The sequence below is a fragment of the Girardinichthys multiradiatus genome, chromosome 23, assembly GCF_021462225.1.
Source record: "Girardinichthys multiradiatus isolate DD_20200921_A chromosome 23, DD_fGirMul_XY1, whole genome shotgun sequence".
Classification (NCBI taxonomy): domain Eukaryota; kingdom Metazoa; phylum Chordata; class Actinopteri; order Cyprinodontiformes; family Goodeidae; genus Girardinichthys; species Girardinichthys multiradiatus.
This window is the reverse complement of record NC_061815.1, coordinates 38,961,129-38,986,120: the sequence shown is the minus strand read 5'-3', so window position 1 is coordinate 38,986,120 and position 24,992 is coordinate 38,961,129. Positions and strand designations below refer to the sequence as shown.

At 42.1% G+C, this 24,992-nt stretch overlaps 1 protein-coding gene across 1 annotated transcript; it reads left to right on the top strand.

The window, feature by feature from the left end:
• The first annotated feature begins 517 nt into the window (after positions 1-517).
• On the top strand, positions 518-23,402 carry xkrx (XK related X-linked). The gene is made up of 3 exons (XM_047353675.1): positions 518-1,841; positions 18,075-18,334; positions 21,780-23,402. Exons 1-3 carry the CDS (start codon positions 1,492-1,494, stop codon positions 22,619-22,621), a joined length of 1,452 nt encoding a protein of 483 aa, XP_047209631.1. The 5' UTR covers positions 518-1,491; the 3' UTR covers positions 22,622-23,402.
• The last annotated feature ends 1,590 nt before the right edge of the window (positions 23,403-24,992 follow it).

Here is a 24,992-nt window from a genome sequence, read left to right as displayed (position 1 = left end):
ATGGATTGGTAAAAAATATTCTAGTTTTAAAAACCATTTATCCGTTTTTTTGCTGGAAAAACCTTATATCCGTAACAGTTTTTCAAACTCTGGCTTGAAATTTACACATGTTGTTTTTAATGTGTCCACTAGGTGGTGCTAGATTCAGCAACGATCATGTGTAATGTGTTTGCTTTAAGTAGCTCCGCTCTCTGAAAGTCTCATTTAGGGACAATCTAGTTAAGCAATAAAAATACTTTTTCAATGTTCACACGAATAGATCTGATTTTAGATCCAACCTTTGTAAAATCAATATACGCATCTATTTGAAAAGAAAAAATACGAACGGCCAATCGAAACAGGCGGATGGTCCATCAAACCGGAAATGGGATTCACCTGCGTTAAGCTTTAAACAATATTACCAATTTACTCCGAACAAGGCGCCGTAGGAAAAAAATATTTCCATTTTAACATCTCATTCAACGTGTTCAGAATACGCTTGGTAACAGTGGCCATTAGCTTTTCTGCTTCTATCCGTTTTATCAGTTGACCATTAAAACACAATGGGTCCGTTCCTTAACAGTTCGCCGACCCATTCTTCGTGTTGTAAAATCTTGCTAAATCTTGCCGTTACATTTTTGAGCTTTCATCTTTACAAACGGCGTAGGTTTACTGTGTGAAGCTGAAATGACAAAGGATGACATTAGAACATATACGTACAATAGGGGGGTGGGTACGAATTGACAAACGGGTGAATGGACAACACCGTGGACGCCACTCTCGCCGCCGGATCTAAGGACGAGTTGATGTTACACCGACTAATAAATGGTGCTGACCCAGGCTCGGGCTGTAACGGTTAAATTCTATCGAACATTTTAACTTCCGTTGTAATTCACCAGTTTTTACATATTTTTGTTGTGTTAGTTTCTCTGTTTCAATAAATCGGGATCGATTTTAGCTCGTATCCTTTTGGCACCAGTGTTTTATTTTGAAACGAGCGCTTGTTTCCGCTCTTCCTGCGCCGTTGCGGCTGACTTGACTTGACGTTGCATCAACCGTAAAAACACAAGCAGCCCAACAGATAGTGGAACACCCAGAACCCGGCGGCCTGCGGTTCTCGGTGTGTTTACTGTCTGAAACAACGAGCTTTCTGATACCTCGGCACTGTGGACCACCGCCTGCCTGCGTGGAAGTTTCTGTGGATTTAGAGTGACTGTGTCACGGGGCTATACTTTCCCGACTTGGACACTGGCGTTGCGGAGAGATCTGTTCCAGAAGAAGAGGCGGTGTCCGCTTCCACCGACGGTAAATCAAACCCTGCTGGTTTGGTGGACAGTTTGTGACTCTGTGGAGAGGAGACCAATGAGACTCCGGTGATGATCGACTTGGTGGAAAGTTGGGAGAGAAGGCGAAGTAAAGGGGTGCGCAGCAAGAAAGTGTGATGTTTTTGGAGCGGAGTTCAATTTAAGGATATAATCAGTGCATTGTAGCTGCAGACCTACTGATACCAACATGTGTGAGGTGGCAATAGAGGACCAGGGCTGTGAGATCACTGATATGGAGCAGTGCTCCACGCTGGGGGAGCGCGGGGTCATGGTGGTGACCCCCCATCGCCGGGTCGACCCTCCACTCAGCGTGGTGTGGACAACCCTGCTCTACTGCGCTGAGTTTGTCACCGCCGGCGTCCTCTGCAGCATGTACCACAAGTCTGAGGATGTGATTTGGATGAGCCTCACCATCATCTTCATGCTGCTGCCCGCTGTGCTCATCCAGTTAACCCTGACCTTCATCCATAGAGACCTGGGTCAGGACCGGTCTCTGGTCCTGTTCCTGCACCTGCTGCAGCTCGGACCTGTCATCAGGTGGGAAACAGAGGGTAGTTCATTAAAAAGCACATTACCTATGTAACTACTGTTTATTGTATCATTAAAACTTTTACAATAATAAATATGCATAATTAAACAGTCCCACCCTAAATAGTCACTAATCTGATCTCAGTATCACTGTATGACACTCTGAAAGTTCAGAAAAGAACTAGAATAAAACATTAAAATAGCTTAAACGGATTTTAGATAATAGCATAATATCAGCAGAAATGTATAATAACAAGAATTTGCTCTAAAAACATATAAAGAGACAAAACTATTAAAAACTATATATATTTTACTATGAGACACAAACAGAAAAGGGCTGCAAAGTTGCAACAAATGATCAGCATAATTTGAAGGGAACCATGAAGAGACGCAAAATAATTTGTGAAGAGATTTGAATGAAGCAAAGATGCATAAAATAACCACAGTGTGACTGAAATACCACAGAAAACATGAATAATGCCTGTCAGCTTTAAACACAAAATTAAACTGCAGATTGTCGTTTTGTTCTCTTTCGGTCTGGATTCTTTTGGTACCTGATTAGAATAAGAAGCGGGGTTTTACATGTCTGATGCCAATTTTCCTTCTTTTGTTTTGCTGATTTAAAGTTTTTATCATGCATTAATATAGTAATATTTGCTGTTTGCCATAGGCCATGTAAGGGATGCAGCAAACATGGAAAAAGGTGCTCTGGTGAGATAAGACCAACACTTTATTTCCTGGCCCACATGTAAAATGTTATGTGTGTAGGAAACTAACCATCGCCCTAAACATACCATCTCTGCAGTAAAATATGGTTGTGGCAGCATCATGCTGTGGGGATGCTGGGGCAGAGGTTCAGCTCCCAACAGGACAACAACTCTAAACAAACAGCCAGTGCGACAATGGAGTGGTTTAGATCAAAGCATATTTATGTGTTAGAATGGTCAAGTCAAAGTCCAGACATAAATCCAGTTGAGAATCTGTGACAAGGCTTGAAGAGGGATTTTTTGCTGATGCTTCTCATATTATCTGACTAGCTGTAGATCATACTGTTCCTTCTATTCAAAAACAGAGACCGCTGCTGATAATAACAACACTGCTATATTTCTATGTCTTTCTTTTAAATTGGAGACAGTGAATTGAAAGTTTGAGGAAGCATCCTGTTATCCTCGCTGGACAGGCAGCTTCCTCTTTCCATTACCGGAGCATGAAGGTTAATGAGAGTTAAATGAACATAAAGAACATTAGGGCCCTGCAGGGTTAGTCTTTAAGACCTGACAGGATGCTGCTGGAGTTGTTTATTTTTAATGACTATGTAAAAACTTCCTCTGAGCCATTGTTTTTGTAGCAGACAACAGACCAGGTAGGCTGAAAACAGACGTACAACAACATTGAGTATCCCGGATTAGGATAGCTCTAGAATAAATATGTATGTGTTCTTTTGACAGGGACTTCTGGTGATGGTCTGCAGCCTCCTTTTGTTTAAATTACCTACATAGCGGGTATCTGTCTCAGGAAGATGTCTCTTATGTGTGTGACCTGGACAACATCACTTCAGCACAGCAGGAACCATAGATTTCTGTCCATCCTACCACATATACAGCTGTCTGGATCGGGTTAGCAGTATATAGAAACTCTAGGTAAACATTCCTGAGTAATAAAACCATTTTCTCTATGACCAATTAAGCGTCTCTCATTGTTCACTTATCATTATATGTTTGTTGTCCCTTGAGACATTTCTGTTCGACTCCTCTGTCCCATCGTCTAGGCCAAACCTTTTTTTTGACCCTTTCTTCTTTTCAGTCTGTTTTAAAGTTTGCTGGTTCTGACCCAGTTCCAGGGAAGACTCAGCTATTTGACAGATGGTCTCATATTTTACTCTTAACACAGAGGAAATCATGGTGCCTGTGGCTGCATATCCATACCCCTTCCCATCATCTTCCCGTTTTTCTTGCGACTTAGGCTGGATTTGTGGAGTCCATGACTAATAGGTGACCTGTCGACAGATTTTCCCACCGGAGCTTTGTATTTCTGCAGCTCCTCCACAGTTACAGGCATCTTGGCTGCTTCCCTGATTACTGCTCTCCTTTCCCTGCCTGTCAGTTTTCTCAGTCTATTTTCAGATGATGGATTGAACAGCGCTCCGTGAGATGTCCACAGCTTGGAATATTGTTTTATAACCTAATTCAGCTTTAAACTCCTCCACAACTGTATCGCCGACCTGTCTGCTATGTTCCTTGGTCTTTATGATGCCGGTTAGGTCGTTTTAGGTTGGATATTGGCTGTTTGTGCTGCGTGGATTCAGCAGGGTCTTCCTCCTGTTCGACCCGATGCAGGCAGTCTGATAATGGGCAGCTGCTCTCTGCCTGCTCCCTCCTCTTGCAGACGGAGGTTCGCTTAAGGACCAATAGATTTCCGAACCAAACACACTGTTTCATGGTGGTATTGTTTTGTGTGTTTTAGGGAAATGTTTGTGCAGCTGATTTAATGTAATCAACCGGTTTAGGATGTTATTAAATGCACTCTTTACCTGAGTGTAATTCAGAAAGCTGACATGGTGTCCTTTCACTTCTCTTTCAGCCTTCAGGCCAGGTTTATGATTTGCAAATTGTAAAATTATATTTTGGTTTGTGGTCCTTAATGTTATTGTAGTCACTCTTGAGTTTTATTAATTTTTCCCTGCATTACCTCAGCGAAAACCTTCTAGTTTCTCCTGGTCCCATGGCCAATCAGTGAACAGCAGTCTGCTCACGTCCCATGTAGTCGCTACTCAGCCCCAGTCATAGCTGCTACTGAGTATGTGTCAAAAAAGCAGGAACCATGCCAGAAAAACTGGTAATGGAAACACTCAACGGGCAGAGTGGAGCAGAGCTGGCCCAAGTAATGTTCTCTAACAAACCTTTGAGGTCTTCACAGAACAGCTAGATTCATACTGAGCCTGGTTCAGCTGGAGGTTTCTTCCTGTTAAAAGGGAGTTTTTCCTCTACTGTCGCCACATGCATGCTCAGTATGAGGACAGAGAAGGAGGGAATGCTGCAAGTCACTGACTGGATGCAATCTGCTGGGTTTCCTTAGACAGAAAAACTTTTTATCCAATTTGAACAAATAACTGAATCTGACTGCACTGTTCATGATTAGGATTAATTGGAATGTATGAACCTGACTGTTGTGAAGTGCCTTGAGACAACATGTGTTGTGAATTGGCGCTATATAAATAAAACTGAATTGAATTGAATTGAACTTTTGGGACGATGTGCAGCTGTTATCAATGATTTCACACTTGGGAGATCTCGTTCTTATTGCATAATGATGGGAAAACAAATATTTGAGAAATGGCCTTTTAACCCATCCCAGACTGATGGACAGAAACCGTTGCTCTTCTAAGGTCAGAGTTCTTTGTATATCCGCATGCATGAAACCTTCAGATCAGCAAACTGCCGAAGCTTCTGCTTTTTCAGGGTTCATGCTTGTTTGTTTTAACTTGATGTAGAGCATTTGCTCTGCAGGATGTACCAGCTGTTTTCAACCTGAATTTCTGTTGAAATGGGACGGGTGGACGCAGTATTTCTTGGAAGCTTCGGCAGTTGTGTTTTCTTTGGATCTTGCTGTGATGCAATAGATCATGGGTCCTCATTTGTCAGAGGCTGTGTTTGCCTAATGGTGTGATACAGTAAGGACCACGTGATTTTTCAGCTGAGTCATGGTTAGGCATGAGCCGGTTACCAACATCATGGCATGCTGAGGTTTCTGTCCTACCGTTCCTGTGGACTAAAGGCCTCTTAATGAGAAGGCAGAGTGAGTGCTGGTGTTACTTGCAGTGTGGAGCACAGAGTACCGCAGTGGTGCTCCACCCCCACATGTTGCTGTGCACTGCCGTTCAGCTGGCCTTAAGAAGGCTACCACACCTTTCTCTCTGTTCCAAGAAGGGCAAATTTGATTTTGTGGAAATATCCTCACAAATAAAAATGTAAGCATTGTAGCATGCTTTTGTATCCCTCCCCCCCGTGAGTAAATCCTTTTTCTAGATCCACCTTTCACTGTACGGCTGTATGTGGTATTCTGTATTTTGGAGGATGTTTGTACCAGTTTTGCATATCTATAGACTAAATTTGTTGCAGATTCTTCCTTCATCTGGACTTTGACTGGACCGTTCTAACACATTTGACTGTATGTTGAGTATCGTCCTGCTGGAAGGTGAACCTCTGACCCAGTCTCAAGTCCTTTGCAGCCCCTACCAGGCTTTCTTCTAGGACTTGCCTGTATTTAGGGCCATCAATCCTCCCATGCACCAGTGCTAATGGAAAGCATTATTACTGTGGGGATGTGTTCAGGGTGCTGAGCAGTGTTAGTTTTTCTCAGCACATAGCGTTTTGCTTTTGGTCTCATCAGACTAGGACACCTTCTTCCAGATGTTTGCCAGGTCACCTCCTTGGATTTTGGCAAACAGGTCTTTTTATGGCTTTCTTTCAACAATGGTTTTCTTCTTGCTTTGTCGTGATTTGTAAGTGCAGGACTAAGAGTTGTCCTGTCAACAGATTCTTCCACCTTAACTGTGGATCTCTGCAGCTCCTCCAGAGTTATCGCAGGCCTCTTGGCTGCTTCTCTGATTAAAGCTCTACCTGCCAGGCCTTTCAGTTTAGGTGGACAGTTGTAGGTAGGTTTGCAGGTAGGTTTGCAGTTGTGCCATACTTTTTCAATTTTTTCGGTTGAGGGATTGAACAGTGGCCTGTGACACGTTTTCTAACCCAAACTTGTTTTAAACTTCCCCTCAGCTTTCGACCTGACCTGTCTGCTGTGTTCCTTGTTCTTCACGATGCTGCACTTATGTTCTCCAACAAAACTCTCCATTTTTTCAGATTTGTTTGTCCTTTTTTTAAATAAAAGTGATTAGATCATGTTTTACATTTACTGTGAGTATCTAATACTGCTCCAGGCTTAGTTACGAGACCTTAAAATAATACAATACAAAGGAGGTATATCACTGTTTACATTTTTAACTGTTTAGAAAAGTTAACAGGCCTGGATCAGATCATTAGAAAACTTCCAATTCAGTCTGCTGATTGAACTAGAGGTATCTGTTTTTGTGGATGAATGACTAATGTAGGAAGACGTAGGTTAGAGACCTTCAGATCTACTCTGACACTTTCTGAACTTTGCTTTGTAAACAGTTTTCTCTGAATCAGTGGAATGAATTTACGACATGTTGGGAGCAGTTCTTTTTACGAGGCAGCGAGTTCAACCTTAGCTGCAACTGCAAGTCTGGTGGGTTGGAGGAGGAAACGGTGAAGCTGATAGGCTTGATTTATGCTTTAATTTGGATCTAAGATACGGTTTATTTTCAAAGAGTTATTTTTAAAGAGGTTCTGTAGAGTCACAGAAACTTTGTTGTGTCAGAAAATGATCTAAGTACAAAATTGAAATATCTTAGTTGAGCTTGGACTTTATAAAAACAAGTAAAAATATTTCATGACTCAGTTACTAATTCCTGTTGTGCTGAAAATGACCATTTGAGGCCAAATGTGGGGCTACAAGTCACAGACATTTATTCCCCCACCAGACTTTCCCGCACATTCAGAGGTCCCACAGTGACCGGAACGAGGTCAAAGACTATCGGCCCAAAGTTCACAATCATTCATTAACACGTTGGAGATAAAGCTAGTTAGATGGACCACCTGCAGCTGTGAAAATGTCTGCAGCCTTCAGGCTCAGCTGCTGTGAACATTTATTAATTGTTACAACACCTAGAGCTGCGCAATCATCTGACGTGGGATGTCTTCTCTGCAATAGGTGCAGCAGTGACATGAGATCATCTGTCAGCTAATCTCATGATTAACCAGGATTTATTATCAGATCATGAAAAGCTTGATGCTTCTTACACCAGCACCACTGTTGGTTAGATAAAAATGAAACCCCTTAGCATTTTCCTTAATGATTTCACTGCCATCCATCCATCCATCCATCCATCCTGTCCTTTTAGTTTGTGGTTTTTGCAGCTATTTAAAGTAGGGGTGCACCGATTGTAGTTTTCTAGCTGATTACCGATCTTTGAAAAGCCTGACCTGCCAATTCTGATTTTGGCCGATATATATTTTTTTATAACTGACACTGTCAGTTGTTATAAGGTCACAATACCCCTTCAAAGTTTCAGTCTTATTTCATTCAAAAACATTGAACGATAAGTAGATAAGATGGGTGGATAAGATCAGTTTCACATTTAAGTATTGGCCAATCACCGATCTCTCAAAATTAAGGAAATTGGGGCTGATCAATCGGTGCACCCCTAATTTAAAGTCCAAGACTAATAAATTTCTTCCTAATTACTGATTATTTGTATTGTTTATTCTTTATGAATTGATGTTAAGTGGGCCTGAAGAGGAAATATGACTCTGGAAAAGTCTGGAATATTGAAACTAAATCAATAAGAGTCCTGCTAAAGAGATCAGAAATCTGAAATCCAAAGCATCTGTTGAGTGTGCATACCTAATCTCTCATCTCTGCACTTATCTTCCCTCTTCTTATGAGTGCTTAGTCCTTGTCAGTGATTTTATAACCGCTCTAACACCAAGCAGCTCTCTGTCTGTGCAGCCATTAGCGGCTCTTTCCAGCTACGATTTGATCGAGCACAGCTTTAATATTTCAGATCCATGCATTCAGCTTAGAAAATGCAACTAAAGATTGAAATGATAACAGTGTGTTATGTTCCGCTATCTTTTTTTTGGGTCATTTCCTCAATTGAAATAACCTCAGCTGCAGTCTGGGCCCTGATGGGAGACTTCCTGTGTGACTCTGGGATGGTTCAACTCCTGATCTTGTGGCTTTGTAGATAAACATACCACATCAGCCACCAAAAGAGGAATTTTGGCTCATAATGTCTACAGATAACGTCATGTAGCTATGCAGCGGACAGTACAAGCTACGCAGGATGAATTTAAACCCAAAAATACAACTTTATCATTGCCGTCAATCTGACAACTGAGCATGTGGGTGGGTGGATGGATTCTGCCCTGACTTGTTTCTTCAAGTAAATTACATCTTGATGCATAATTACGATGTGAGCTTGGACTAGTCTCAGCATGCAGAGTTTCTTGTTGTGTTATTTGAGTGTCATTGAGCTTGGTGGAGAAATCTGAGCAGATCTAAAAGAGAATAATCTTGCTAAGAGCTGCTAAAAGAAAAACTGATTTGCTTCTGCTGCCCTAAAGTTGGAGAACATTAGTAGTGTTTTGTTTTGAGCGTCTCTTCTTCTCCTGTGTGCTGTTCACTCACAGATGGGAACAGGCTGCATGTGAGAAGTTGCAAGTTGCTGTTGCAAGAGCAACAGCCCATGTTTTTGTTTATGAATTGATCCAGCGCTGCTTTGCAAATCAGCACATTTATTCTGACTAATCCACTCATCTGTTGCGCCGTTCTCTTCCTTTCGCTCAGTTCTTCCACAGACTGCATCTCTCTGCTGTCACACTGTGTCCTGAGCTCAATGGCCTGCCAGATTTCATAGCAGAAGATTGCAGCAATTCAGGTTTTTGGAGCTAATTCTCATCAGCCGGAGGCTATTACGGCACAGAATATAAATATGTACGGTACAGCTTGCTGGGTTTCTACGTAGTCTGTTAATCAGAATCAGAATCAGAATCAGAAAAGCTTTATTGCCAAGTACGTTTTTGGACATACAAGGAATTTGTTTTGGCATAGTCGGTGCAATACAGTACAAGTTAAACAGTACAAACATATCTACAATATAATATAAATATAAGTGCACAGTTTTAAGTGAGTGAGAGTAAATATAGAGCAGTATAAGATGCAAGAGCAATACAACAGTGCAGGTGATCATTGTGCAAGTAAAGCAGTGCAAGTAAGCAGGAGTCCAAGCTGAGCGTTAATGTAACGCATAGAGTTACAGGTGTCCTGTCAGCAAAAAAAGGGGGGGTGTGGGGGAAAGGGGGAATGTCAGGGTGGTTTCCGGGCTTTGTTAACCAGGCTGGTGGCAGATGGGAAAAAACTGTTCTTGTGGCGTGAGGTTTTGGTCCGGATGGACCGCAGCCTCCTGCCAGAGGGGAGAGTCTCAAAGAGTCTGTGACCAGGGTGGGAGGGATCAGCCAGAATCTTCCCTGCCCGCTTCAGGGTCCTGGAGGTGTACAGTTCCTGGAGCGACAGTAGACTGCAGCCAATCACCTTCTCAGCAGACCGAATGACACGCTGCAGCCTGCCCTTATCCTTGGCTGTAGCAGCGGCGTACCAGATGGTGATGGAGGAGGTGAGGATGGACTCAATGATGGCTGTGTAGAAGTGCACCATCATAGTCTTTGGCAGGTTGAATTTCTTCAGCTGCCGCAGGAAGAACATCCTCTGCTGGGCTTTCTTGATGAGGGAGCTGATGTTTGGCTCCCACTTGAGATCCTGGGAGATGATGGTTCCCAGGAAGCGGAAAGATTCCACAGTGTCAATTGTGGAGTCACAGAGGGTGATGGGGGCAGGTGGGGCTGGGTTCTGCCTGAAGTCCACAACCATCTCCACTGTCTTTAGAGCGTTGAGCTCAAGGCTGTTCTGGCTGCACCAGTCCAACAGATGGTCCACTTCCCATCTGTACGCGGACTCGTAAGGATGAAAAACTAGGAAATTTGTTTCCAGTGTTTTCCAGACCTGGAAAAGCATGGAAAAACACATAAGAGTATGGAAAATATTTGTATTTCCAGATGCTGTTTCTTTCCTTTCTTCCTGCCTTTCTCTTGTACATCCTTCTGTCCCCCCTTCCTCATGTTTTTCCTTCCTTTCTTTTGTCTTCCCTTCAGTCATTTCTTACATACTTTCTTTTTCTCTCCCTTATGTCCTTCCTTCTGTCCCTTCTTCTCGTGCTTTCTTGTCCTTCTTATACTTCCTCATTACCCTCTTTTCTTCCTTGTGCCTTTACTTTTTTCCCTCCCTGTGTCCTTGCTTCTTTCTGTCTTGACCCTCCTTGTGTCCTTCTTTCTTTCCTTCCTTATTCACCACAATACTTCCTACCTTTCTTTTCAACCTTCTCTCCTACCTTGTATTTCTTTCATTCTGTGTTTCTGTCATACCTCGATTCCTTCCTTGTGTCCTACCTTCCTTCTTTCTGTCCTTCCTTCCTTCCTTGGAAGGGGCGACAGTGGCTTAGGTTGTAGGGATCTTCCTGTAACCGGCGGTTGGTTGCCGGTTCGATCCCCTGCTCTGTCTGTCTCAGTCATTGTGTCCTTGGGTAAGACACTTCACCCGCCTTGCCTGCTGATGGTGGTCAGAGGGCCCGGTGGCGCTGATCGTACGCTCGTCAGTCTGCTCCAGGGCAGCTGTGGCTACGATGTAGCCCAGTGGTTCCCAACCTTTTTTGACTTGTGTTCCCCCTGAGCCATTTTGTTATACCACAGGTACTCCCTCTGTCAAACGTGTTAGCAAAAATAGAATGTACAACAACTGATTATTTAAAAAAAATCATTTTATTTCATCTCCTTAACTTGAACATTTAGTTCTTAGGCATTTCATTCACTCAAATTAACCATAAAGATAACTCTGTCGCAGAAAAAGTGAACAAGTAATCTAAATAAATACAAAATCAATATAAATAATAAACCTGCCTTTGCTCTTTTGAATAAGTCCCCAATAAATAGACATTTAAATTAAAAAAATCAGGAACAGAAGACTTAACAAAAACAATATTCAGGCTCACTATATCCGTTTTACTTTGTCTTCATCATTTCACTGAGCTTTAATTTGACACCTCATCTTGCTTGTCCCTGATAAGTTTTGATAGATCGACAGAGTGGATAAAGTGTTACTTTTCTCTCTGGCTCTCTCTCTCTCTCCCATTTTTGCTCTTTTGGTTGATAAAAACTTGGTGTATTTTGCACCTGAGTCCTAATAAAGCACCACAAATACAGGAATTATCCATACTAACTGATGATATTTACCCATCATCTTGGAAGTAAAATATTAAATGTCGTCGTCGTCGTCTTCCGCTTATCCGGGACCGGGTCGCGGGGGCAGCAGACTCAACAGAGAGGCCCAGATGTCCCTCTCTCCAGACACCTCCTCCAGCTCCTCCAGGGGGAGCCCAAGGCGTTCCCAGGCCAGCCGAGAGACATAGTCCCTCCAGCGTGTCCTGGGCCGTCCCCTGGGCCTCCTCCCGGTGGGACGTGCCTGGAACACCTCCCAAGGAAGGCATCCAGGAGGCATCCGGTATAGATGCCCGAGCCACCTCAACTGGCTCCTCTCGATGTGGAGGAGCAGCGGCTCTACTCCGAGCCCCTCCCGGATGGCCGAGCTCCTCACCCTATCTCTAAGGGAGTGCCCGGCCACCCTACGGAGGAAACTCATTTCAGCCGCTTGTATCCGGGATCTCGTTCTTATATTAAATGTTTATTCAATATTAAATTTTATTTAAAATTTGCTTACGTACCACTTGGGGTACGAGTACCCCCGGTTGGGAATCACTGATGTAGCCTACCACTGTCATACAGGTCCTTCTCAAAATATTAGCATATTGTGATAAAGTTCATTATTTTCCATAATGTCATGATGAAAATTTAACATTCATATATTTTAGATTCATTGCACACTAACTGAAATATTTCAGGTCTTTTATTGTCTTAATACGGATGATTTTGGCATACAGCTCATGAAAACCCAAAATTCCTATCTCACAAAATTAGCATATCATTAAAAGGGTCTCTAAACGAGCTATGAACCTAATCATCTGAATCAACGAGTTAACTCTAAACACCTGCAAAAGATTCCTGAGGTCTTTAAAACTCCCAGCCTGGTTCATCACTCAAAACCCCAATCATGGGTAAGACTGCCGACCTGACTGCTGTCCAGAAGGCCACTATTGACACCCTCAAGCAAGAGGGTAAGACACAGAAAGACATTTCTGAACGAATAGGCTGTTCCCAGAGTGCTGTATCAAGGCACCTCAGTGGGAAGTCTGTGGGAAGGAAAAAGTGTGGCAGAAAACGCTGCACAACGAGAAGAGGTGACCGGACCCTGAGGAAGATTGTGGAGAAGGGCCGATTCCAGACCTTGGGGGACCTGCGGAAGCAGTGGACTGAGTCTGGAGTAGAAACATCCAGAGCCACCGTGCACAGGCGTGTGCAGGAAATGGGCTACAGGTGCCGCATTCCCCAGACCTGGGCTACAGAGAAGCAGCACTGGACTGTTGCTCAGTGGTCCAAAGTACTTTTTTCGGATGAAAGCAAATTCTGCATGTCATTCGGAAATCAAGGTGCCAGAGTCTGGAGGAAGACTGGGGAGAAGGAAATGCCAGAAGTCCAGTGTCAAGTACCCACAGTCAGTGATGGTCTGGGGTGCCGTGTTTTATCAAGGGCAGGGTCAATGCAGCTAGCTATCAGGAGATTTTGGAGCACTTCATGCTTCCATCTGCTGAAAGGCTTTATGGAGATGAAGATTTCATTTTTCAGCACGACCTGGCACCTGCTCACAGTGCCAAAACCACTGGTAAATGGTTTACTGACCATGGTATCACTGTGCTCAATTGGCCTGCCAACTCTCCTGACCTGAACCCCATAGAGAATCTGTGGGATATTGTGAAGAGAACGTTGAGAGACTCAAGACCCAACACTCTGGATGAGCTAAAGGCCGCTATCGAAGCATCCTGGGCCTCCATAAGACCTCAGCAGTGCCACAGGCTGATTGCCTCCATGCCACGCCGCATTGAAGCAGTCATTTCTGCAAAAGGATTCCCGACCAAGTATTGAGTGCATAACTGTACATGATTATTTGAAGGTTGACGTTTTTTGTATTAAAAACACTTTTCTTTTATTGGTCAGATGAAATATGCTAATTTTGTGAGATAGGAATTTTGGGTTTTCATGAGCTGTATGCCAAAATCATCCGTATTAAGACAATAAAAGACCTGAAATATTTCAGTTAGTGTGCAATGAATCTAAAATATATGAATGTTAAATTTTCATCATTACATTATGGAAAATAATTAACTTTATCACAATATGCTAATATTTTGAGAAGGACCTGTATGTGAATGAATGGGTGGATGCCTGGATGGTAAAGCACTTTGGGGTCTTCGAACTGGATAAAGAGCTGTACAAGTACAGGCCGTTTACCATTAATTTGCTTCCTTGTGTCCTACCTCCCTCCCTTCCTTTCTTTTCTTTTCTTATGGTCTTGTTTTTCAACCCTTCTGTCTCTACCTTCCTTTCTTCTGCTTTTTGGTTCCATATTTATTTCTCATTGTAGAAATATCTGCCATAAACTCATAGTGGAGTTTAGTTGGCAGCTGTGGCTGACTGGGAAGCAAATTCCTCTGGCAGTTGGAAAGCTGTTGGTTTGATTCCAGCTTCCTTCTCCACCACGTATTGATGTGCCCCCGGGCAAGGCACTTAACATAAAGTTGCCTACCAACTGGTATACAAAACTGTGAGTGTTTGGGAGCTGGGTGAAGGTGGTTCTAGTGCTAAAGAGTTTTAGGAGGTTGGTATGTCTAGAAAAGCACCGTAGAAATTTAGCCCATTTCGTATTTTTTTATTTGCATCGAAACAGGAAGAAGAACTCTAGAAAGTTGATTCTGGAAAGGTCCGGGCTCAGCTCTGAGCGGCTCTAAACAGTGTCTGAAGCTGCATTCCAGCACAGTGATATAAGATTTAGTGCTGCAGGGAGGGTCTCCAGAAGGGCTGAGGTTGTGTGCTGAACACACTCGCTTGCAGAAATTTAGGTTAAAGGTCATTTGACTTGCCTCTGTCTTGCCTGTTTTAAGTAGTTTTACTGCTGCAGGCTGAGAACCTGCTTCTGAGACTAATGTGAGGTTAATTACATGTTTACCTTCTTGCATTAAACTTTTTTTCTCCTCCTGCACAGAAACACATATTGCTGTAAAACCTGTTTCTCTCTTTATAAGTAATACCCTCCCCTGGGACCAAACACAAGGAGCATTTACCTTGCAAACGTTAATGGAGCCACACCCAGGCCTTTTCTGTTTATCTTGTTTTCTTGGTTTGGCTGCCCTCTGCTGGAGCCTCCATACTAAACTAGCTTTGGGTTGACTGTGATTTACAATGAGGGGCCTCTTTATTACTAACATGACCTAATACACAAATGTCTGATTTAATTTCCTTTATTGAAAAGCTGCAACAATTGTTTGTGAATACACGTCACTTTTAATTGCCAAATGTTTGCTTTTAGTCTACTTTTTAACAAATTTATTTAAATAGGGTGTAGATGTACACAATTCCCTCTACAGCCCCACATTCTTCAACCGCTTCTGCAGACCAATCACAGCCGCTGTTTGGCGACGGTACTTCTCGGAAGTGGTGGCTGAGGAAAACCTTAGACTTGCAAAAACTGTTTGAGGTGTTCATCAGTCTCTAAACCTCCCAGTTACAAGTCTAATGATACAGCGTATTGCAAAATTATTCACATCACTTGACTTTTTCTACATTTCATAACGGTGCCACCATCAGTCGTCTGGGGTTTGTCTCTGGCAGTTTTGCCAACCTAAGGACTGGAGTATTTGTCAAATCTTCTAAGCAAATTAGCTCAAGCTCAGTCAGATTCGATGGAGAGCATCTGTGGATATCAGTTTTGAAGTCTTGTTATGGTTTCTCAATTATATTTAGGCCTTAACTTTGACTAGGCCATTCTAACACATCAGTATGCTTTGTCCTAAACCATAGCAGCTCAGACTGCATGTTCTGTGTTGCTGGTTTGGTCTCACCCGACCCGAGCATCTTCTCCTACATGTCTTTTTCCTCTACTTAGCTTACGGCAAACAGGACTTCTTATGGCTTTCTTTCAGGAATGTCTTTCTTTATTGTCACTCTTCTAAAAAAGTGAGATGTGTAGAAACTGTTGTCTCCTTTTAATCTGGACTGAAAACATTGTGTTGACAGCATCTTTGTTTGACATATTAAACTAAGACATTTGAAGATTAAAACTTAAGTTTTTTTTGTTTTTTTTCTCTTTCCTTTGATGTCCTGTACAGCAGTGTTTCTCAACCCTGGACCTCAGGGCCCACTGTCCTTCAGGTTTTAGATGCGGCACCTCCTCAGCAGGCCATCTTGTGCTGCAGAGGCCTGTTAATCAATTCATTTCAGCTGGGTGTGTAGCAGCAGGGGATTCCTAAACCATGCAGGACAATGGGTCCTGAGGGCCTGGGTGGAGAAGCACTTTGGGATTTCCTTGTGTATGAATGGAAATAAACTTGTCTTATGAATTTACAGAGACCTAAAGGAACAATGAAGGAAAGAAAAACGTTCTCGAACGCACCAGATAATTAAGTATTCAGGCTACTGTGTAAATACCTGACTTAATTGTTCTTTATTTCTAGTGTGGGCTGCTATACAATGACATTGCTGCGTTGCTTGCCAGACGTCACCGTTATGTTGTTTAAGAACAACACTTAAAACCAATCTTGAACTCCCGTTGTCTGTTACGTCCCAAGGCACACGTGAAACTATCTGGTGCGCACAACAACATTTTTTTTGTTTTATTTTTCCTTCTATGTCCCTTTATGGGCTCCGTACGAATTAGGTATCTTCCAAAAGCAACTGAATGCACAGAATTTTATTTCAGGATATCAGGCTTAATGCAAATGCACAAAACACTTTCCTGGTGTTTTTGAGTAAAATAAAAGCTTGTGAACGTGACAAAAATGGTTAAAGAGTGTCAGTAATAAAGAGTGTTTTTGTTTTGCAAGGCACATCATACCACAATATATATTATAGGAGGGCAGCAGGTTATGGCATGCTGTGACACAAGAAGTAGATGTTTTTTAGATAAAGTGCTTACAGTAGGTAATCCAGAAGGTCTTTTGCCTTGACAGGGGATACACTAAGCTGATGTGAACTGTCAATATCTGTTTCTCAGAGTGTGTTTACAAAAAAAGCATACATATCAAATGTAGGACAGGCTTTTTAGCTTTATAAATTGCCCCAAAAGTACCACAGTTACTATGAAATTAAATACAGGAAATTGATTATTTCTCTACTTTAAGTTTTGATGTTTTGGTTTTTTTTAGACAGATATTTACACATTCTCTAAACTTAATATTTTCAATGAAAACAATAATGTAGCAGTGAATTATCATGGCCAGATACCTGAGTGAACAAATCTGTTTCAATAATCAAGAAGTGAACCCATAACAGTTTCCCCACCGTGCTTCATAGTTGGTACTACAATCCGCCACTGGAAAATGAATTAAGCTCTCCATTAAACTTTTTTGGCGTTTCTCAGATGAAAACAACTGAACAACCTGATTTCTTCACAAAAGACTTGACAAATCAAACATTGGCAGAAATGTTATCTCATCTGCTAAATTAGAATAATCTTTAGCTGAACAATGATAAAGTAGATGAGATTAATGTAAAAATAATTGCTGAAATGTCAAAAAATAGCTGCGCCTTTAAGAAAGCAAAGGCAGAACTACTAGTTGATCTGCTGAAATAGGTGTATGAGCGCTATAAACTGCCTGAAGAAGCTGCAGTTAGTAGAAAAAAACATGTTGAAATTTAACAAACTAGTTGAAAGAGAAAAGCAAAAGCACAACTACATTGATCTGCTCAAATAGCAAAACCGTCAGCTTAAAATGGCAGAACTAGCTAGTGTTATCTCAAGAAAAAACCTGTTTATAAAAAGCAAGGCAGAACTATGATTGGCTTCTAATTCTTTAATAGTTACCGGTAAATATCTAACAGATGCAACCTAGTTTTGAATTAGCTAACTGTTCGTTCATTCATCTTCTATATAGACTTATTCTACAGTAGGTCACAGAGGAGCTGGTGCCCGTCTCCAGCGGTCTACGGGCGAGAGGCGGGGTACATCCTGGACAGGTTGCAAATCCATCACAGGGCAACTCAGACACATACAGGACCAACAGCCATGCACAAACTCATTCACAACGTAGAGAGACCAATTAACCTAACAGTCATGTTTTTGGACTGTGGGAGGAAGCCGGAGTACCTGGAGAGAACCCACGCATGCATGGGGAGAACATGCAGAAAGATCCCCTGCCCGTAGTGGAAACCGGACCTTCTTGCAGCAAGGCAGCTACCAAATGCGCCACCATGCAGCTACTAATACTTAGCTAACTGTATTATTATCAAATACCTTAAAGAAGTTGAGCTCTGTCCTTATATGTTCACAGTGTGATCTTAATTATTGCCTTTGAGACGTCACAGCTTCCTGTAGCTCTTAACGCAATGCTGCCCCCTGTTGGTGTTCAAACATAACTTCATTCGGGCCATCCGCCCTTTTGTTCTTCAGGTGTTTCGAGGCACTGGTGGTCTACTTCAAGGCGGGCAAGAAAGAGGAGCCTTACGTCACCATCACCAGGAAGATCACCCTGGAGGGGAGCCTGGAGGTCCCCAAGGAGCTGGAAATCGGCCAGACGGAGCGGATGCTGGCCACGCACAGGAACGCCTTCAAGCGCATGGCTATCATCCAGGCTTTCCTGGGATCCACGCCTCAGCTGACACTCCAGTTGTACGCCACTATCCAGGAGAAATATATCCTCTCTACAAGATGTAAGAAATCCTGGTTTATATTCTCCTCCAGTTCTACCTGAACAGCTTCCATTTTCCCTTTTAGCAGAAATGACATTTTCTAAGTATTTGTGGATAAAATTTGTCTCCATGGCAGGTTTTGGGGGCATTATGAGCCTTTCTGGTTTGTATTTTTATCGGTTTGTGGTCCAGGTTCTGAACATTAAAGTTAGACGTCCTCATTCAGGTAAACAGAGTTTCATGAGGTCAATAAAGGTCAGATTGCATTGATAATTTGGAAACGATCAACTATAGTGGTTATTGTTGTCCACCAGTTCATGATGTCGGCTTGCTGAGAGTCCTGACCTCCGTCACTACTTCAAGACGAATCAAGGCTACGGCTATTTAGAGCCTCCATTTCCTCTTTTTGAATCATTCCTTGGTCACTTTTCAGAGAAATTACTTCCCTTTACGTTGAAACACCTTGGATTACTTGATACGGTCCACAACAGCTACCAAATCTTAATGAAGCAAAGTAACCTCAAATAATAAACTTGTCTGGATTTACTGCGATCAAATAATCATTTGCCAAGACTAGATAACATCAAGTATATTTTTGTAAGGTTGTATTTACATCAGGCTTTATAGCTGAAAACTGTGAACTAATATTAAACGGGTGTATCTTTTAATACATCCATGCATAGTTTGTAAATATAACCTCTGTTGTCAGAAACTGAGAGCACAGCTTTTTGGGACAGTCTTCATTTTGGCCTGCAGGTGGCAACAGAGGACGAATTATGATCCAACCTGATTAATAAAACACACAACAATTATTTTATTGTGAACTGGATTTCTTTGCTCATTGTTCTTTTAAATATATCCTGTTCTGATGTCAAAAATATTTATGTTTCAGATGGAAGATAATGTGAAAAGAAGAATTACAGCTATGTCAGATTGGATGGAGAGCGTCCTTGACCTTTAATTTTCAAAACGTACCTCTGATTCTCAATCAGTTTTGGATCTGGACTTTGACTGGACCATTCTAATAGATGAACATACTTTGATCTAAACCATTCCATTTTAGCTCTGGCTATATGTTTAGGGTGGTTCTCCTGCTGGAAGATGAACCTCCATCCCAGTTTCTAGTTCTTTTTTAAGCCTCTAATTGGGTTTCTTGTAGGATTGTTGGGTATTTAGCTCCATTCACCTCTCCATCAACTCTGACCAGGTTCTCCTGCTGAGGAAAATATCTCCAAAATATGATGCTGCCATCACTATGCTTCAGTATGGAGATGATGCGTTCCAGGTTTTGTACAGTTTTAGTGTTATGGTCTCATCTGATCTGAGCATTTTCTTCCACATGTTTGCTGTGCTTTCTTATGGCTTTCTTTTAAAAATGGTTTTCTTCTCGCCACTGTTCCATATAGGCCAGATTTGTGGAGTGCTCAACTTACAGTTGATCCAGCTGAGTTGTGGATTGCTGCAGCTGCTGTCTTTGCCCAGCCTGTCTGTTTAGGTGGACGGCCATGTTTTGGTAGATTTGCATTTTTGAGATGTTCCAAACTCGAAACATTGTTTTAGAACTTGATCCTGCGTTAAGGTTCTCCACAGCTTGGCTGCTGACCTGTTTGCTTTTTCTGTTGACTTCATTGAGCTCACTAATGTTCTCTAATTGTAACAAAACATAAGCTTGTTCATCAAGGGGTCCCCAAGTCCCCATAACAACGTGCGAGAGGGATGACAGGAAAAAAACCTTTTCTGTCCCACCATAACAAATGTAAACATGCAGAGTTTCCTAAATGCTCTTCATACTTTAACTTGAGCTGTGTCCTTTGGTCAGATGAGATTGACAAGATTGAACTTTCCGTCAACAAACACTCCATGTTAGTTTAATTTTAAATAAAGGAAGATGTTCCCAGTCGAACGAAGATGCGCCCTACAGATGCTTACAAGCAGTTTCCTCTATTGAAACCTTCTCCAACATATGCCACTGTTCACCCAACGGAGGAGCTAGAGTGGCAAACACACATGAAAAAGAAATTAAACTGGTAATTCCTACCGCCTCCAGGATTACTTAAATTACATTACTTAACATGTGTTATACTCGGACTAATGCCATGCAAAACATTCCTTCCTGAAAATAATTAAACTTATGTTTACCTTGTTCCCGTTTTCGACCCGTGCTAAACCTTTAACCTTTTCATTTATCCATATTTTACCTTTGCACCACTCTCCCTTCTCTCCCTTTGCTGTTGTTATCTGCTTTCAAGTTATGAAGAGTCACACTGAAATAAGGAAATTACTAAATAAAAGCACCTAAAAATGAAAACGAGCTCTTTAAAGGTAAAATCCCATTAGTTAAAGTTCTTTTTAAAGAGGAATATGTGTAAATGCCATCCAAGTTTTTTTTTCTTTACCAGAGGTGATAATAAATGTGAGCAGCGCTGTATCTGTCTGAAGGGAACAAACAATACCGCATATATACATGAGGAGAAGGAAAAAATACCTGAAACAAATGTTAGAACTGCATCACATCTAACTGCACTCTGTTGTTTTAAAAGATGTATCCCCCTGAATCATTATCTGTCATCTGGATGTGATCGGATCTTCTTATCCTGGCTAGTAATTAAATTGGATCCAGCAGAGCCTCTGTGAGATGTTATAGGAAAGAAGTGGTGGAGAACAACACCTGAAGCACAGAGCAATGACTGCATTTGCTTGTGTTACAGAATGTATTGATCACATATTTAAATCCAGTCAGTTCGGTCTCTACATCAGGCTTTAAAGCTTCATCTAATGTTCTCTCAGGAACCTTGGAGAACATTAGATCGTCTCTGGTTTCTGACGCTTTTCACTGTGGTCATTTCCAGTATTTCACTGTTTCTTGGTGAGTAATGCCCTGCTGGGAACCTGACACTCCTATGTTTATAGGAGGCTGTAAGCTGATTGAGGTTAACTTCTGATAAGATCAAACCGATCTGGACGCTGCTTCAGCCAAGGGGTAGAAAGTGTGACAAAATGTGTTGTGTTCAACAAAAAGGTGTTATTTCCATCTGGAAAAGGATTTAGTTTGGTTTTATTATTTTCCTGATTTGGAAAAATAAGCTAAGGAATGGAAAGATGTTATTGCATCCAGACTTTATTCCCTATCCCATTGTCTAAATGCTGTGTCCTTTCTTTCCGTCTTTGTATCCTCCCCCTACTTATGTCCTTCATTCTTTCCTTCCTTTCTTCTATTGTCTTTACTCCCTCCATCGGTGTGTCCAGTCTCTGATGTTACAGGTTCCTTATTTAATTGTATATCTTCCATAAATTAAAGCATTTTGAGTATGGGCCATAAAATTGGCAAAAATCTTGAATAATTTCAAAGCTTGACAATTTGAGATGAGGAATGTGCAGGAACCCTGTTTTGTGTGTGTTATTATATTCCTAGATTATTAACCCTTCTAGTTGTTTTCAATGACAGGTTGTCTGTATGTTTCCACAGTGGCCCTGATGATCATCACCCTGATCTCCATCACGTACGGAGCTCTCGTCTGCAGCGTCCTGGCCATCCAGGTCATATATGACAACTACAAGGTGCAGCTGCGCCCCGGCGCCTACCTGTGCATGGTGGTGTGGAGAGCTCTGGAGATCACCACCCGGGTCACGACTCTAGTCCTCTTCAGCACGGCCCTCACCCACTGGGTGATACTCGTCGGCATGGCCAACCTGCTGTTCTTCTTCTTCCTCCCCTGGGTCGAGTTCTGGGCCAGGAAGGGGACATTGGCTGAAGGCGTGGAGAAGAACTTCTCCAAGCTGGGCACCACGGTGGTGCTGTGCATGTTCACGCTGCTGTACGCCTGCATCAACGTGTTCTGCTGGTCGGCAGTGAAGCCCGACCTTACCCACCAGGAACTCATCGAAAGGAAGCAGAGCTGGAGCTCCCTGGTCATGTACTACTCCGGGCGCTTCGTGGAGAACTTTGTCCTCATTACTCTCTGGTACTATTTCAAGTCGGACTTCTACGAGTACGTGTGTGCGCCGTTGGTGGTGGTACAGCTGCTGATCTGCTATAGCCTAGCTGTGCTTTTCATGCTGCTCTTTTACCAGTTCTGCCACCCCTGTAGGCGTCTCTTCAAGTACAACGTCCACGACTGCCTGCGTTGCGTCTGCTGCCACAGAGCGGGACGCAGGGCAAGAAGCAGGCGGGGCAACATGCCGCCTTCCTACTCCACAGCTGCCACCATGCTGCTAGTTCCAGAGGAGCCACTGGTGCTGCTGGACCCTCACAACTCCCTTCCTCCAGACGTCGCCAGGCAGCTGGGGGCGCAAGAGTCGTCAGCTTGATGGAAAACACGTTTGAAACTGGAGGAATTTTGGGAATAGCGAGTTGTGGTCCACCTTAACCAGGCCTTACACTGTTTAAACTGATACTAGATGTTTTCAAGAACAAATTTTGGACTTTCCCCATCTAATGGACAGGATCATTATTAGATTCACTGTGGGCCCCAGCCTACCAAGGAATGTAGCATTTTGAGATATGTGACGATGAACAAAGGTGGCTGTTGAGAAAGCATCGCTGAGCCAGGTGTGAAAGGGGGGGAGGGGGAGGGGAGTGCCAAACGTGCGTGAAGTGGCCCAAACACTGACCAGAACCGTTTCAGTTGACTTCCTCTCAGGGTGTCAGTGCTACCCAATAAAAAAAATTCCTATGCACACATTTGCATCTGCACTGATCAGACTGGAACACAGCACGAATGAAATTGTTACAAAGCCTTTTAATGCGTCTGTGTCACGCCGGGCAGCCTGAACCGCCTTTTGTTATTCACAGCTTACTGCCTTTAAATGGGCGTAGAAACGTAGGGTTGGTGTTGCAAAACAAACCGTTGGAGGCGTTATTCTGCTGATTAAAAAAATAAAAGGATAAATATTTGTCTGTGGCCTCTGTAACAAAGAAGTTCTTCACAATTAATCTTATTGTTGGATAAAAAAGACAGACACTAAATGAGCTTGTAATTTGCAGATGTGCTTTGATACTGTGCATGTTTTATTTTTTACGGTTTGTCCAGTTTGTCATACAGTGCCTTGACTACTACTGTATTACTTGAAATAAATAAAGTGAAAAAGATTTTATGTTGTTTTTTTTTTGTTTGCAGGTGCATCTAAATTAATAAAAATATAATTGAAATGTTAGTTTGTTTCAGTAATTCAATTACAAAAATGTTCTCAGAAAATGTGAATATTAAATAAGACAAAGTAGTTTTATCGCAGAAATGTTATGGCCTACATAAACATGGGGAGCACTGATGACATCCACAAGGAGAGCAAGTCAGAAAAGGTCATTGCTAAAGTAGCTGTTCCCAGGCCCATTTCTAAGCATTGTTATGGAAAGTTAATTGGAAGGAAAAAGTGTGGTAGGAAAAAAGTGAACAAGCAACATTAATAAGTTAATGAAGCCCAGGTTTCTTTAATAGTGACCTTCAGCTTGTCTTCATTGTTGGGTCTGATGTTTGTCATCTTCTTGATAATCTGTAGATTCTCTTTGGGGTTTAAGTCTGGATAACTTGCTGCAGTGACACTATGGTTATTAAACAGGTATTGGTACCTTTGGCAGTATGGGTAGGTGCCAAGTCCTCCCAGACAATAAAATCAGCATCTCCATAATGCTTATCAGCAGAGTGAAGCATGACATGCTCTAAAATATCCTGGTAGATTGCGCCTTTAAATTTTGGACTTGTTAAAACACTCTGGATTATGACCAGCTAATGACACTGCTCCCCAAATCTTCACTGACAGTAGAAACCTCACGCTGGACCTCAAGCGAATCGGATTGTGTGTCCATCTTTCTCCAGACTGTAAGAACTTGATTTCCAGATGAATAAATAAAAAACGTTTCTGAAAACAGAACTTGTCTCTGGTTCAGGAGTGGCTAAACACAAGTAATGTAAAAGTTGCACCCTTTAGTCCTGATTGCATCTGTGTGTGGTGGGCTTTAAAGCACTAACCCTAGCTGCCGTTCATGCCTTGTGAATATCCAGTAATGACTAAAAAAGTTTAACCTTTCGATGATATTCTAATTTATATTCATGTTCAACAATAAAAGGCAGTACCCATGGGCGTCTCAACCGTGGGGGATGTGGGTGTGAGATGGTCAAACACCTTCACTTTTCGCCCAGCGGTTGTTTTTTTGTTGTCACTTCGCATAATTAAGACGCAGAAAAGAAAAAGACAAGAGAAGATTGACAACTTTCTTAAGAGAAATTCATTAAATGACATTACTGTAAAAAGCTAAAAGCCTATTTAAAGGAAAAAAATAACAAATATGTTTTTTTTGGATTAAGCTTTTTTTTTGAGTGAACTGAGCCATAAACTATTTAACCCATTTTGAGCCCAATCTTTACCACTGCACCCTTCTGGTTTAGGATAGGCAGTTGCAGGAGGCATCAGTTTCAGAGAGAGCCCATGAAGGGTCAGAGGTCAGTAATTCAGAAGCCTACTATGTTTTATTTACAGTTTGTGAAATAGGTCAATTGAAGCAGACACTGTGTGCTTGATGCTTATTTCCAACCTAGATGTAATGTAATGTTAATAAGCATTTTTATGAAACTGTAACCAATCTCTTGGTTGATGAGATTATGTTAAAATAAAAACATAAAGACTCTTAATTCATAGCCGATACCCCCCAAACATTCAGCATCAACCAGACTTTTGAAAAGCT